The sequence below is a fragment of the Tenebrio molitor genome, chromosome 6, assembly GCF_963966145.1.
Source record: "Tenebrio molitor chromosome 6, icTenMoli1.1, whole genome shotgun sequence".
In the NCBI taxonomy this organism is placed as follows: domain Eukaryota; kingdom Metazoa; phylum Arthropoda; class Insecta; order Coleoptera; family Tenebrionidae; genus Tenebrio; species Tenebrio molitor.
The window spans coordinates 11,659,113-11,674,252 of NC_091051.1; the positions used below are offsets into that span (position 1 = coordinate 11,659,113).

The 15,140-nt window shown below is 34.3% G+C and overlaps 1 protein-coding gene across 3 annotated transcripts in view; it reads left to right on the forward strand.

Annotated features, from left to right (window-relative positions):
• LOC138133792 (kinesin-like protein CG14535) overlaps window positions 1-15,140 on the forward strand; it is a 234,738-nt gene that overhangs the window by 112,860 nt on the left and 106,738 nt on the right. Inside the window, exon 1 of one of the 3 annotated variants that reach the window (XM_069051751.1) lies at window positions 10,173-10,551. The exons of the other annotated variants lie outside the window; for them this stretch is intronic. Coding sequence (XP_068907852.1) covers window positions 10,511-10,551 — 41 coding nt within the window. The 5' untranslated portion in view covers window positions 10,173-10,510. Of the gene's footprint in view, window positions 1-10,172; window positions 10,552-15,140 lie in introns of those variants that run through there. 3 annotated transcript variants of the gene reach the window in all.

Consider the following 15,140-nt stretch of genomic DNA (forward strand, 5'->3'; position numbering starts at 1 on the left):
TAGGTAGATAAATTTATTGTTTTCAACTATCATAAATTCTCATGTTTCTCCTTTGTAAACTGCCTCTTAACTGCTCTAAAGCAAAATGAGCAGATGACGAACCGTTGTCCTAGACAACACATTCAACGTTACATTTCTGACAGATCTTGAAAAATTTGTCAAAACTGTCAAAAGAAAATGCGAAACCATTTTTAAAAGATTTTGAAGCTTCAGGGACGACGTCGTTTCAAACAATAAAATTTTGTATGCAACTCGTTTCTGGGTAAATTGGGCTTTTCTAATTGCCCTCGAGCCCTTAAAACCCTCGCTACGCTCGTGTTTTAATCTTGTCCCTCGGGCAATTAGAAAAGCCCAATTTACACAGAAACTCGTTACATAAATAACTATTATTTACAACAATATTTGAAAATTTTACACATTACACAACTGAACTAAATTTTAAAACAAATAAAAAACTTGTTCAAATCCTGAGCTTTTGACCACAGTTTCTCATTAATTTTAGACGTTGGAATTATAATTGTGCATTTTATTATTACTATCTGATAATGGAGAAAATTGGTAAAATAAACAAGAACAACATTTTACATTCGTAAGAATGGGTAATTTACTAGCTTTATTGCCAAACGTGACGCCACCGGTAAGCAGATTTTTGTGTAAAATGTGGATGGAAATAATTAGGTACATAAATAATAAGGATTACATCAAATTAATAGTTGTGTATTGATAACACTGCAATTATTATAAAATTTTTAAATTGAAAGGTTCATCGACAGAATTACCAAAACCTAAGACTTCAATGCTGCACATTATAAAACAATATGTTCCAGCAAGTAGGAAAGTTTAGGCGAAAACTTCGTAAATGTTTCCGAGTTAAATGAGGATCGACCAAGAACTAGTAACTTTTCGAGCATCTTAGCAGAAAGGTTAAATTATGTTTTTATTTCTTCCTTGCAAATTGCGTCCCTCAGTTGCTGTTAATAATGAAGATTGATATCCACTTAGTAGACAAAGTTCGTGAACAATACAAAAACACCGCAGTTTGTTGAAAGCACCATCATGTGTCTTGTAGCTATCAGCTTTTAAAAATTTGAGAGCTTTTGATTTTAAAAATCTACGTCGAAAGCACTTTTTTTCTGTTTGTAGTAGCGCTGCATTGTATTTAATGGATCAGGGTATTGTTCATAATCCTGTATTCAATAGATAGGTATACTTTACGTTAGTCACAAAGGAAATTTGATATCGTCTAGTAATAAAGTCATGATAGATCCACATGGCATAATACCTATAAAAACGTGCATAGAGGAAAGAAACAAAGCACAGAAGAAAGAAGCAGATTTGCTCATAAAATTCGTTTACACTTTGGGGACTGGAAATCTGAAACGTCACTTGGAGGTCTTAATATAATTTTAATTTTTTTTGAGGAGAGATAATGTGCGGTTAACGAATAAAGGCTGAATAGTAGCAATAAACCTATTTCCAGCATCGTTGAATTAAATATTGCCATAAGCTGTTATTAATTTAGGCGTTAAGTATCTCATAAACCTCTGCAAGTATCTCGAACCCCGTAAAAGTTAGTTATGGTACCACAAGGCCATTGACATTATTTTTGTTTATTACCACCCCTTCACTTCGCTGCAACGATAATTTTCGACAAATTGATTTTTTGCGTAAATCGGCGGGCCCTGGTGGAATCCTGCAACTTCCAAGATGTATTCATACTTTATTTAAACTTTGCTGCACTTTTCGAATTGCCCCGAATTCTCAAATATTTAGTTTCAGATTCGTTCTCGTTCGCTTTATCGCTTTCATTTAATTTTAAAATCGCTCCGTTGCCAGTTATAGAATTTGAAATATTCAAATTTGCCTGCTTATTCGGGCAGTTGTGTTATTTACCTCTTATTGAGGATTTACGTTGGATTTTTTGCGCGCTTCAGCAGCGTCCTATTATACTTTCATGAAACTGTTTAATATTTTCCAGGGGCGCTTTTTATTTTCAGGAAATTCCCCGGCATTGCGTTACAAATTTTTGTGGGGGAACGACAAAGTCGTCTCAGGCTCGTTTTAATTGTCCAAGTTGTAATTGGAGGCTAAACTGGAGGGAATGTGTGTCTAATATGTAGTTATTTCCGACACCCCGGCACATGCGAGCTAAAGATACCAGACGAGCCATCCATCCGTTTAGCGCACAAGACAAAAATCGAATACCGTATCGAAACCGTCGAAATTCAGCAAGTCTTGCACATTGTTGAAGCAGTTCCGGAATAGTTGAGTAATAACACGGTACGAAAGTTTCCGTAATATTCATACATATCCGGAACGAAGCCCGGAATGCGGTACGAGATGCATTCCTGTGCGGTCACGGAACATTTACTAGATTACGGATTTTATTCCGGGGAGCGCTGCAAATAGGGCAATAGAAAAAAGGGGGCGCGCTCGGAGGTACCCACTCCGTGTCGGTTCCCCCAATTCCGGATAACTTCCTTCGTTTCAAATGTAGCGTATTTACTAACGAACTTCGTTGATTGGGTTATAGCTTTTTGTGTATCCGAGTAAATAAGAAAAAAATAATGATGTTTCCAGCTCTGTGGCTCATTTAAATCGGATTTTTCCTTCCCACCATGTTGGTTTTTATCAAAATGTGGACTCGAGGAACGACGGTTCGTGTAAAAAGCACACTTTCGGTATGTTGTGACAGTAATCCGTTCAACTCGACTGTGGTGTTTCGAAACAATGATGCCGCCCACTGAGTACAGACAAAAACGACGAAAGGATCGTGTTTTTCGTTTTCGCTGCGCTTTTAATCTATTTTTATCTTGCCGAGACGTCACTCAGATTTTCAAAGTTTGAAGTTTGCCATATGTGGGAGCTGTTACAACCGGAGTCGGAGAAACTACCAGATACATATTGCTCACAATTAATTTAATACGTTCAAACAAATTGTTCTGTCACGTAATCTGGAAATACTAATTTATAACAGATTTAGACTCACTACAAAGATGTTCAAATTATAAATACATAAATAAAAATGAGTTGTGATCAACATATAAAGCTGTGGGAGCAACAAATACAACTGAATTTGGTGAAGCTTTTAATCAGAAGCAAATATAAAAGCGTGAACCAAATAAAATTACCTCTCTAATTCGAAAATGTACTGGTAACGATTTTCATGACACTCTTTAATCCGAACAAATTAATATGACCCCATTCGAATGAATGATTGACAGGCATCATCATGCAGCAAATCATTGAATGTTTTACATGATTTGTGACATTAGAAGCTGGGATTTGAGCAATCAAAATTATGATTTTTTAAATCGTATTGCTTCATCAGTTCATTCTTTACAATCTGACAATCGGGTGTACGGATTTGTTTGAAATTTTATGATGAAGGAATAATCAACAAAAGCCAGAATAATTTATGACATTTTATCTTCATACAGTGTGTCCCCGGATAGGTGAAACGACTAAAAGATAAAAAAAATCGATTTAAATTTTCATTTTTTGAGGTTTTGCCCTGCTTGGTTAAAGACTAATTTTTAACATAATTTTAGGTTTGAAAAGTCAAGTATGCCTTGGAAATTTTAAAAAAATCTATTTTTTTTGTGCCTTTTATGTAGTAAATACGACAAAAAGTTATTAAGAAAAGTTGTTTAGAATCAACATCTAGGCCCCTATACAAAATTTCAAAATCATCAGCCAACTATGATTTTTCTTTTTTTTCCATTTAATCTAAGGTTTTAATTTACTTTTATTTAATTATAACTTATTAGTGTTAAGCCAGTAATTTGTAGTATTCATAATAAGAGAACTGTTAAAAATAAACATTTTTCATTTGTGAAATAAACATTAAAAAGATGAAAAATCATAGTTAGCCGATAATTTTGAAATTTGGTATAGGGACCTAGATGTTGATTCTAAATAACTTTTCTTAATAACTTTTTGTCGTATTTGTCACATAAAAGGCACTTTACAGGGAAATAGGTTTTTTTGAAAATTTCCTTGGCATACTTGATTTTTCAAAACAAAAATTATGTTATAAATTAGTCTTTAACCAAGCAGGGCTAAACCCCAGAAAATTAAAATTTAAATCGAGAATTTTTTATCATTTACAAGAGTCGTTTCACCTATCCGGGGACACTGTATCGGGCCTTCAAATAAATATATGTTTAGAGTAGGCGTAGGCGACATTTTAATTCTGTTAACAGTGTAAAGTAATTTTTGTAGTTAACCAATTATTCTCCGGAGTTACACAGGTTACATAGTAAGCTTTTTCCCAATTTTATATTGTCATATTCCGTGGAGGGGGAATAGGGGAATGCACTACAAATTATTAAAAATATTTTCTAACCTAATTTTATTTCGTTAAAATGTCAGATGTTTCTTGTGTCATTTTCTATGCTGGAAAAATGTTGCAAATAATTGAATTTCCATAGGTTGCTCTAAATATAAATTTATTTAAATGCCCGTTATAATATAAAATACAGTACCATTCAAAAAAAAAAAAAATCTGGACGTATTTTAATAATCTCCCAAAATATTTAAAGATGATACCATAGCGAACAAGCAACTGTTTTTTTTTTTACTTAAACAGTAAGAATGCCAATTATCATTATCAGTTCTTGTCTTAAAAGCACTAAATGTTTTGTTTTTAATTTTTAAATTTTTCTTTTGAACGTTTATTGAGATTCACTTCACCACGACGTTGAACCTAAAACTTCAAAGGATAGTACAAAGTGATCAAAAAGAAAACAAATCAGACCAGGCATTGCAAATTCTCGGTCATGTCGTAGTGGAATCCTATGCAAATAAGCATTCAATGCATGGGCGTAGACAATTTCTGGTCTCAAACGGTACTAAACGGTAATAAATCATACTTCATGAATTTTAGACGTTGGAATTATAGTTGTGCATTTTATTATTATTATCTGATAGTGGAGAAAATTTATAAAATAAACAAAAGCAACATTTTACATATATAAGAATGGGTCATTACTAGCTTTTCTGCCAAACGCGAAGCCACTAAGCAGATTTTCCGGTGAAATGTCAAAGACACGTCAGTTTTAAAGCAATAGTGTTGATGTTAACCTTGAAAAAAGTTTTCGATGTAGACAAAGTTTAGGGACGTTTCCTGTAATTGTAAGCAACAATTATTCCAGAATAAGTGGTAAAATAAGTTTTACCATTAAAGATAAAGCATTGATTATTAATAATTAATTAATTGACATTCTTTTTAGTAGATTGCGTAAATAAGGAAAAGGATGTTGAGAACTAGTCTTCGTTCCAGAAATAAGTTATTGCAAAATATAATAAAATTTTATAACATCCAATAATGTTTATAATAAAAATGCAACTGCAATAAAATATTGTAAATTGTATAAATTGAGACGGTATCCTCAACAAGGAAAACTTTCCAACTTTTATGGCAAATTGATTTACGAGCAACTTTGACTGGGGATATAAAAATTTCCGCGGTTATTTTTCGATTGGTCGGATTTAATAAATAAGTCGATATAACAATAAAAGCAGCTAAACGTACCGAATTTATATTTAGATCGTGTTGAAAAGCTAAAATTTCACTTTTTCTTGTATTTACAAGGAAAGTAAAAAGAGAACTGTGTAATAAATATGTTTACAGTACCCACCTAACAGATCCCGAACCTCTAAACTTTCGTTGAAGATGTAAAGTTTGACATTAATTCATCTCTTTGCTCCACAAACAAATAAAAACCGCAGTTTAAAACAACAAATGCTCAGAAATATTAACGATGCCAAAGATTTTCTATCATAAAATTGATTAATTCTGACAAGCGTTAGGAAATGGTGTTTTTGTAGCAGCAATAAACTGTATACATTTGTCTCTTGTGCAGTTTGTTTCAATATTAATGTCAAGTAAATTTGTTACTCTTGAAAGTAGGTAGTTCAAAAATAAAAATACACCGTCTTTATTTATCAACAAAAACACCAACTGTCTAATTTATTGTCGGATAAGATAATGCTCCCCAGCAACATAACAATTAAGAATGTGATCTTGGCTTTAAAAACTTCAAATTATAAATTTGTATTTTGATTGATGATTATTGATACAGTGCTAGAAAAAATATTGTATCGGGTGTTCATTAAAATTTCCCGTCAAAGTTGGCGTCGAAGAGTCGATTGTGAACGAACCACGGATTACAACTGTTTGATTGGACTCAATCTAACCTCACTTTATGCGTTTTTAATCTGCAGACTGACGAGTGGTGCGTTCACAATCGACTCTTCAACGCCAACTTTCACGGGACATTTTAATGAACACCGATACATGAAGTGTGTTTTTTCACTCATGGCTCCTTCATGAAAAAAGTATTACTTTATGCCTAAATTTTGAAATTAACCAACATTTTTAAGAATTTGATATTTCTTTTTAATGTTACTTATCTTAGTTAGCTTAAGCGGCTCACAGTAATTTTTCTTGTCAAATGTTAACGAGTATAATTTATGTTTTAATATTAAGTAATTAATGATATTGAGACAGTTACATATTTCAGAAATTTATTAAAAACGTGTATTCATGATTTATGATTTATAAATGGTGCGTTTGCTTGGGGCATGCATAAAATTCCGTTGTATTTTTTGTTGTTTAATTAGGATGGGTAGAAAGGTACGTGCAATTGTCTGCGTCAGGGGTGAGCGAATGAAAAAGCAATTTTGGGAAGAAGCAAACGAAAGCGAACATGGGCGAAATGTTGGCAGCCGCGTACCGCTCTTCGGCAATTAAAACTCGGCTGGTTTGTTAGTAAACAACGTTGTCTGTAAAGAGAATGTACGACAGGAAACAGTGAACAATCTATTAATTTAGCAGTTTATCACTTTAGTCGCTTTCTTGGTCGCTAATTTAAATACAACCCTCTCGGTGGTTGCGTCGTGCAACTAATTCAGTTCACAGAGAAGCCTCCACGAGCCCGTAATCCTTGGAAGGCCGCCTTTGTTTCAGAAATTCCTTCGTTATTAAGAGTATAGTAATTGAGCCAAGATTTGAAAATGAAGCTTCCGCCTGGCCATTGTCTGTAATCTTCATCCGGCAAAGCTGCGGTGTTTGCCGGGGCGGCATTTTTTTCCTTAACTAAATCAAGTAACGAGCCCTGCACGGAATCAAGTCGCGATCTCTTCCATTTCTTAGATCGTTACTTTAACATCCTGTCGTTTAGTGCTCCAATTTGCTGAGTACCCCGGCCCCCCTCCTTAAACTTACAACTCAAATCTGCCACTTCTCCCCCAGCGAATTTCTCATTTCCAAATGTCTTTTAACATTTACTTCAGATGAACGCTTATTTATGGCGCTTTTTGCGACGCCTCCTCTTAAAACTCTTGCCACTTTTTTAGCAATTGCGCTAATCGCGAAACACGGCCCTAATTGAAAAATTGGATTAAACTTGACGGATCTGGTGGGAATTAAGCGGCGCTCTTTCATTTCAGGGGATCAGGTTAATTATAATTTGATCGGTATAATTAATTTCGTTACAAAATGCAACGAAAGCGAAAGTTTGTTAGTTGGCTTCGATATCGAGAGATCTCTTAAGTCGAGCACAATGGACCGGGATTTTAAACAAGCTCCGGAAATGAATCCTAGCGATAGCATCATTATCACGGCGAAGGAGCCGTTGCAATAGGAACAGGATAACGAATCGTAGATGAGGTGTGGACGAAGACAGTTGCACCTGCTTCAAGTTCGCTCTGTGCGAATAAACGAAGCCAATCGTTATGCAAGCATGTCGATTGAAGGGTTGTTCAGACTTTTCATCCGAAGAGCTTTTTCATGAAATTCGTTATTTTTAATGGACCTAAATTAGCCACAACACCTACCCTCGACTTTATCGACAATCACACCTGCAACCCCACCGACTTCGTAACGTCCAGAGGACGACCTCAATCTGCATTTGCATACACTACCCCTGGCCGCCTTACGACCCCTTATAAGACGCCGCCGAATAAGCCCCGACCTTAATAAACTTTTTATTGCGGATCATGCGAGCTTTCACCGGTCGGCATTTGCAAATTAATTTATATTGATAACTCGACGACTCGTTACTGAAAGCTTTCCACAACTTCCACTCAGAAAAGGATGTTAATGTTCATGTAATGAAATTAGTTTAACGGCGAAAGTCAATTTTTTGGCTCGAGCTTTCAGCAAAGCACAGGGTGACGTGTTACGTGTAGTTTAGGCTAATGTCTCATAATTACGCACCTCTTAATTGCGAGGAACACGTAATAAACATAATTAGGAGTGGGCGTAAATGAATCCAGAGGAAAACTAAATTTTAATGAACACCTACTAGTACGGCCCTCGTGACCTCTCAGCTGTAATTATATAAATATGAGGACAAGTTTGGCTGCAGTGCAAGTTCAAGAACTCGATTGTCGAGTCTGCAACGGAACAAACATTACAACCCCAGTCCTGGCAACATCTTCTCATAAATAGAAGAGTCAATGTTTTTGTCCAGGCTGGACAACAGAGCCAGGTTTTTATTACACAGCAAGAGATAATCTTGTGGCTTATATTCATGTACAAAAATTATATAAAATTATTACGATTGAATTTTTTTTCCTTATGAAGGCTACAATTATTAATTATGCCAACCTTGAAAAAGTAAATTGCACAAAACGCGCCCAAAATGGGTTTTGTAAAAGCTTTCATAATGACCCAAAATAGAAATACCTATTTGTGTGCATCTTTTTTGCCCGAGTCTGAGTTTTCTCGCCGAGGCGCAGCCGAGTACAAGAACATTTGAACATTTCTTGTTTTTCCTTCATTGATCGGACCATACTCAAAAGGTCTTTGTTGGTATCTTGTGAGTAAACAACGTAAACAAACTCGACTCCACAACGTAAAACTAGATTTTTTAGGACACGTGTTTCTCCCTCTCACCCATCTTGAGTCTACAAATCCAATCGCGAATGCAAGGAACATTCTTTTCATTCATTCCATTGCTTTATTGCTCTCAATGAAAAGCCTATAAAAATAAAGGGTAAAAGATTCACATTAAATGAAGAAGTTGGACCCCTCTGCCTAAGATAATCATACATAAAGCTGCAGAATGCATTCGATCGTGAACTGACAGTGCTGACAGCAAAATGACAATGCGGTTTAATCAAAGATTCCGTTTCCGCAACCTGTCTGATCAGTTTTTTCTTTAGCAAACTTTGAAGTTGCATCATCGATGCATAAGCGTGAAAGAAGAAATATATATTTCTTTCCAATTTTTGGCGAAGAGGAGGTATCAAAGGTAATATCCACGATTTTTGAAAAGCCAGTTTGAAAGCGAGAACAATGTTTCTAACAGTTTAACAAGAGCATTTTTGAAAAGAAATTTTGGTAATTGTTCACTTTAACTGCTTCTGGAATGTTCGCGTTTTTTCTGGCTAGACAGCCTCAGGGCGTCCTCCTAGATCGTGTCCCACCATTCAAACCTTGTGCAAATGCCATTTTTTTCTCTCTTGTTGTGTTTCAAGGTCGCATCAAGGTCGCGCCAAATCTTAGTATAACTAAAGGGTAAGGAAAATTTTTATTGCACAAGGTTTGAGTGGTGGGAAACGATGTAGGAGGACGCCCTGAGGCTGTCTAGCCAGGAAAAACGGGAAAATTCCAGAAGTAGTTAAAGTGAACAATGACCGAAATTTTGCAAGTTACAACAATTTTTGTAAAGTTCAACAAACATCAAACTGTTTAAAGGAGATCACGCTCGATTAGATAAAATATCAAAGGAAATATGTAGTGCGTTATTGAAAATCAGTATGCAGGAAGTAGCACGCCACAATTACTATTATCAGGATTTTAAGGCTGCAGAATGCATCCTATTGAAAATTAAAAATGGCGAGGGCGGAATGAGAATTTGATTCATCCGGAGCCGCCGTTTCCACAACCAAGTCTGAGCTTTCCTTTTGTGCAAACTTTGTAGCCTGATTTGTTTAAAATTGTTGTCACGAATAAAAATGAAATAGTCGAAGTTTTGGAATCTTTGTCGGTGGAGCGGTGCGATCCGGAAGGCAACGTTTGAGGGTGTTCGACAAATCCGGAGCTAAGTAGGGAGTTAGTAACAATTGTCGTCGAAAAGAAAACAATTCGTAGCTTATAATAATTTTTTGTGGCGACGTTGCGCATGGGCCCCTCGACGTCGGCGCCCCAACGCAACACCGTCGTTTTAGCCAGTTGCGCGCCGACAGTCGTCGCGGTGCCATCAACCCCACCATCAGATAAAACTGAGGAGAGCTTACGAGGAAACACGACGCCGAACAAAACACGAACTTATCAATACAAACAATGTCGTCGTTAAAGTGTTAATTAATGTAATTAAATTGTTCCAAGTTAATTGAGTTATCCTTTGTACAGGCTGTTATTTAATGTTGTGTTTAATAATAGTTTAAAAGTTTCGTTGAAGGCACCGCGCTTTGGTGGATTATGTTTAACGTTATGGCCGTTATTACTTGATTAATTAAGTTTGCAACTTTGTATTATGCACAAATAATCGATGACATGGCCGCTTCAACAAGTGAATCTTCGAATTGGGATGGAAGGTAATTAATTATTTTACACTACTTAACAGCTTTCAGGCTAACTTCGCCGATTATTAACCCTCGAAGTTGGCGGTTGCATGGCCTCACGAATTTTACAACATTCTAAATTTAGCTACCGAAAGTAATGAAAACTTCAAGCATAATAAAACAAAATTAAAACCCCCCCGGCTTTTATTAAAATTGTCCGTGCTTAAATTGAGCTTGTTTAAAGACAATGTGCGCCAGCATTCATTCGAAAAACTTGGATTAAAATTCCAACAAAAATATTTAATTTTCAATTTGTTTATTTTTTACGAGGTCATATTTTCTTAATTATACGAGTATAATGTAATATAATAATAATTCAATTAGACATAGCGATAAATCAAAACAATTAATTTTGAATTAAATTTTTTAATTAATATTTTTTAAGGCACTCGGTAGTACCTATTAAAAACACTTGGATGTTTGCTTCTTTTTTTTGCTATGTAGTTTTAACTGTTAGATATTTAGCTGTTCAACTTAATTTGATTATCAATTAATTATTATAGTATTTAACTGTTTTAATTAATGACTTGTTTGAAATATTAATTTGCTTAACTGAAGATACGTTTGATAAAGTTCATGAATCCACTAAATCTCACATTATAGACATTATAAATGACATCTGGTTTTAATTGGACCGAAATGTCGCAATTTACATCAAATAAATACCAAATTTCAAACGAAATACTTACTGGATTTCAAAGCAGATAAAATATTTTGTTACTCAACATAAGAGTGTTGCCAACATAAAGCCACCACAGCCTGCACCATTAACGTTCAATTTATCGTTATATACTGTTATAAATTTTGAAGTAGACTTATCTGTAAAAATGTGAGCAACCTAGAAGATTAAAATTTAAAATTTTGCTCAATATGATACATCATGATGTTTATTTGATGATGAGAAAACAAATTGTCTTAAAAAAATATATGTTAAATCCACAAGCATTATGTTTTCAGTATGTATTTATTTTTGATGTAAAAATTTAAAATTTCATCGAGGATTCCATAAAGAAACTTCCCCGAGCTTAACAAGTTTACTTTAAGAATCTCGTTCCTGCTGTTTATAAATTAATTTATTAAGGCAATTAAACCAATAAAGGAGCTGAAAATAAAATCAAAACAATTACTACCAGCTCTTCGACTCCGGTGGAAACGTTGAACAAAACAGATTTGACTCGATTGTAAGAACAATGAAAATAAAAATGAGATTGTTCCCATTCGCGGCACACACCGCCATATTATTATATTTAACGGCCAATTTAGGATCGCTTTTCGCATTCTTTGACTTCAATTTAAACGTAATTCATCATTCGTACAAACGCTGGCGGGATACGTTGTTGTTCTGAGGATTTTTTCCGCCCCATCAAAATTTATGTAATACGTTTTGAACGCATCCCCTGGTGTTGCTTTATTATTAATTGGAGCGTAGTCTTCTACTCGACTGCATTAAAATAATAAATACTAAGCTGACTAGCGAAATATGCCGAAATAAAGCCGCTATACGCGAGGGGTAAGATTATCTCGTCAGCAGACCTACAAACAAACATAGCAGCCGCAGGATCAGGATTACAAAGGATGCCTGACACCGCATATAGATATATACGTGTGCGAAATAAAAATATATACACGTTCAGAATTAAAACGAGGTAGTTGGTGTCTTGTCTGAAGCGATAATGTTCTGAAATTCACAAAAATACGCTTTTGCCTCTTGACGAGGTGTTCAAACGTATTCAGATTCAAACGTGTGGAGTTCTCTTGTGGTATCTGAAACTGAAAGGCTAAAAGTTAATAAAAGTTTTTAGTAAATAATAAATGAAATGGTGTGTGGAGATTAATAATAAAATTTATTTTTTAGTAACACGATATTGTTTCTTTTCGTCATAGATACACATTATGAAAAACTTATAACTTGGGATTCTTCAAATTTTTTCGCCCTCCACATATATTCACGCAATCTATCCTGCAAAATATTTTTAAGAAAGTTTTAACTTAAGTAGAAACACTAAAAAATAAAATATTATATGCACCATGGGAGATATTCATGTTTTTCCCCTCAGTTGACTTATAAACCTCGGGCCAAAGGTTTATAACCACGTCAACCTCAGGGAAAAATCATGTTCAGATCTCCCTTAATGCACAAATATCTATTTAAGAAAAACTTGTTTTAGATGAAACCAAAAAATTACACATTACACATTACACATTACAAAAACAACTCATAACTTGGGATTCTTCAAATTTTTTTCGCCCCTCCACATATATTCACGCAATCTATCCTGCAAAATTTGAAATTTTTCTCCTATGTGAACGGATTTTGATAAATGTCACCACTTGTCAAAACGAAACGTCAAGCTAATTTAAAAGATTTTAGGCGATTTGGAGCCTTTAAGGAGCTCGTCGAACAAAAAAAACGTTGTATTCAACTCGTTCGTTTAAAGGCCCACGAGTGCCAAAAAATCCCAATTTACACAAGAACTCGTCAAATAAACTTCTATTTAGTAGATTTTTTATATCCACACATTTTTAAATATGTATTCTGTCTGGTGAGATATATATGTATCACGTATACCTATGTCACTAGTTAACATTATTTGAATGGTTTTAACGTCACTATTTTTATTCTAGTTCTCTACTTCTCTGCGCTACTCATAACATTTCCGAAAATCATAACTAATTTTTTTAATCAAAATTAATTTAAATTTAAATAACTTTGGAAAAAAATCTGGTAATTGATGATAATGAGAAGTGATAGACAAAAAAATGTTCTTATAAAAGTTTTTTCATTTTAGAGGTACAAATGATTGAAAATTTGGTCAAAATTACTCGTACGCTGCTGAGTTAAAGGTAGTTATCTGATTATCTTGGTAGTTTAGCAACAATAGTAATCAAAGGTGCCCGTCTGTCATTATTTCTTTCATTTCCATAAAAACATTTACAAAGCAGTGTGCTTGCACCTACGATTTTATTGTGGAGTTGATGTAACAATGGTTGCTAATGAAGTGAACAATTTTGGACAAATTTTCTCTAGTAATAGGCGTTGAAAATACAAGAATATAGGGTAATTTCCATCCTTTTGATTTCACCTCCAAAAGTCATTTACGCAGAATTAATTTGTGTGGAGGATACTCCACATTTTTTTCCAAACTTAGTTCAGAATCACCCTGTATTATACACTTAGGAAGGGAGAAATGTTGTGGTTTATACAGGGTGTCTCAAAAGTGGCGCCCAATCTCTTGAGGGGTTAAACTATTTGAAGAGTTGAGTTCAATTTCGTTGTGAATTTTTTTCCTTTGACTATTTTCTAAGTTATACACATTTTAAAATAAGCAAATTTGGCAACATCGGTTGGTATGCACAATCAACTAAACCAATTCTCCTTTGAGGTCAATGTTGCCACTGTTATTTTAGCGTATTTTGGTAGGTCATTACTCTAAAAAGAATTACTTCGGTGTTGTTCCACTACCTAAAGGGGTCTTGGAAAAAGTAACATTGTAAAGTAATACATAATTCAGCTGTAAAATTTGGTAATAAAAGAGATACATCTCTTTGAAATTACCATATTTAAGAGCAAGTTATACAAAATCTGTTGGTCCGATCAAATTTTGTATTGAGATTTACCTTCCTAGACTTCTATTCTTTAAGACCCTTAGGAGATTGGGCGCCATTTTTGAGACACCCTGTATATGATTTTTTTCATGAGCCAAGTAAGATTAGAAATGAAAAAGTTGGTTTTTAAAACCCAATTTATTGACATTACTAATTTTAAAATTATTAGAAATCCGATAAATTTAAAGAATTCTTTGGCAACCGCGAAAATGTATGTACATAGACTAGTTCATTTAAGATAAAAGATGGATGTTGAACATTTTTCTGCAGAAGAACCTAAATAGATTAGTACATATTATGCTGCGGTATCAATTTTGAAATTATAACTAGTACTTAATTATGTAAAATTTCTTAAAATGGGCGTTTTTTAGTTGATTAATAATGAAAGCCTCCTTGGGATTTTTTTTCTAAAATTATTTACCTAAGGAGTAATTTGTTATCTCTTTTATGATTTTCTACTTCTACTCTCGGTCTCTCACCACTAACCTGGCAAGTTTCGAACAGACGTTCCTGAGTGTGTCTTATGCTGTGGTACTTACTATCAGAAGAACATGAAAATTGTCAAAACCTGCTTCCAATTTTATCTTTGTGAATTATGTTGAGTATAATTTTTCGTCGTATTTTTTACCATTTTGTTTCCAAACATTTTATTAATTGTTGACACGTGTCTCGCCAACAGTGTTGGCATCATCAGAACGATTTTCCTTTTTTTTAATTAATTATTTCTGTTATTCTATTTTGTATGTTATTGTTGATTGTGTCTTGTCATAATGTTTTGTAACTGTTTTTTTTAAATAAAAAATCAACTTTGTTTTCGGTTTGTTTACACTTTTGTTCGCGCGCGATGGTCAAAATACGCAAATCAAAATGAAATTGTAAAAGTGAAGCACTTTACCTGCAAATATTAATATGTGCGGTTTGCCACATATGTACCTTCCAGTGTAGTATATTAAGTA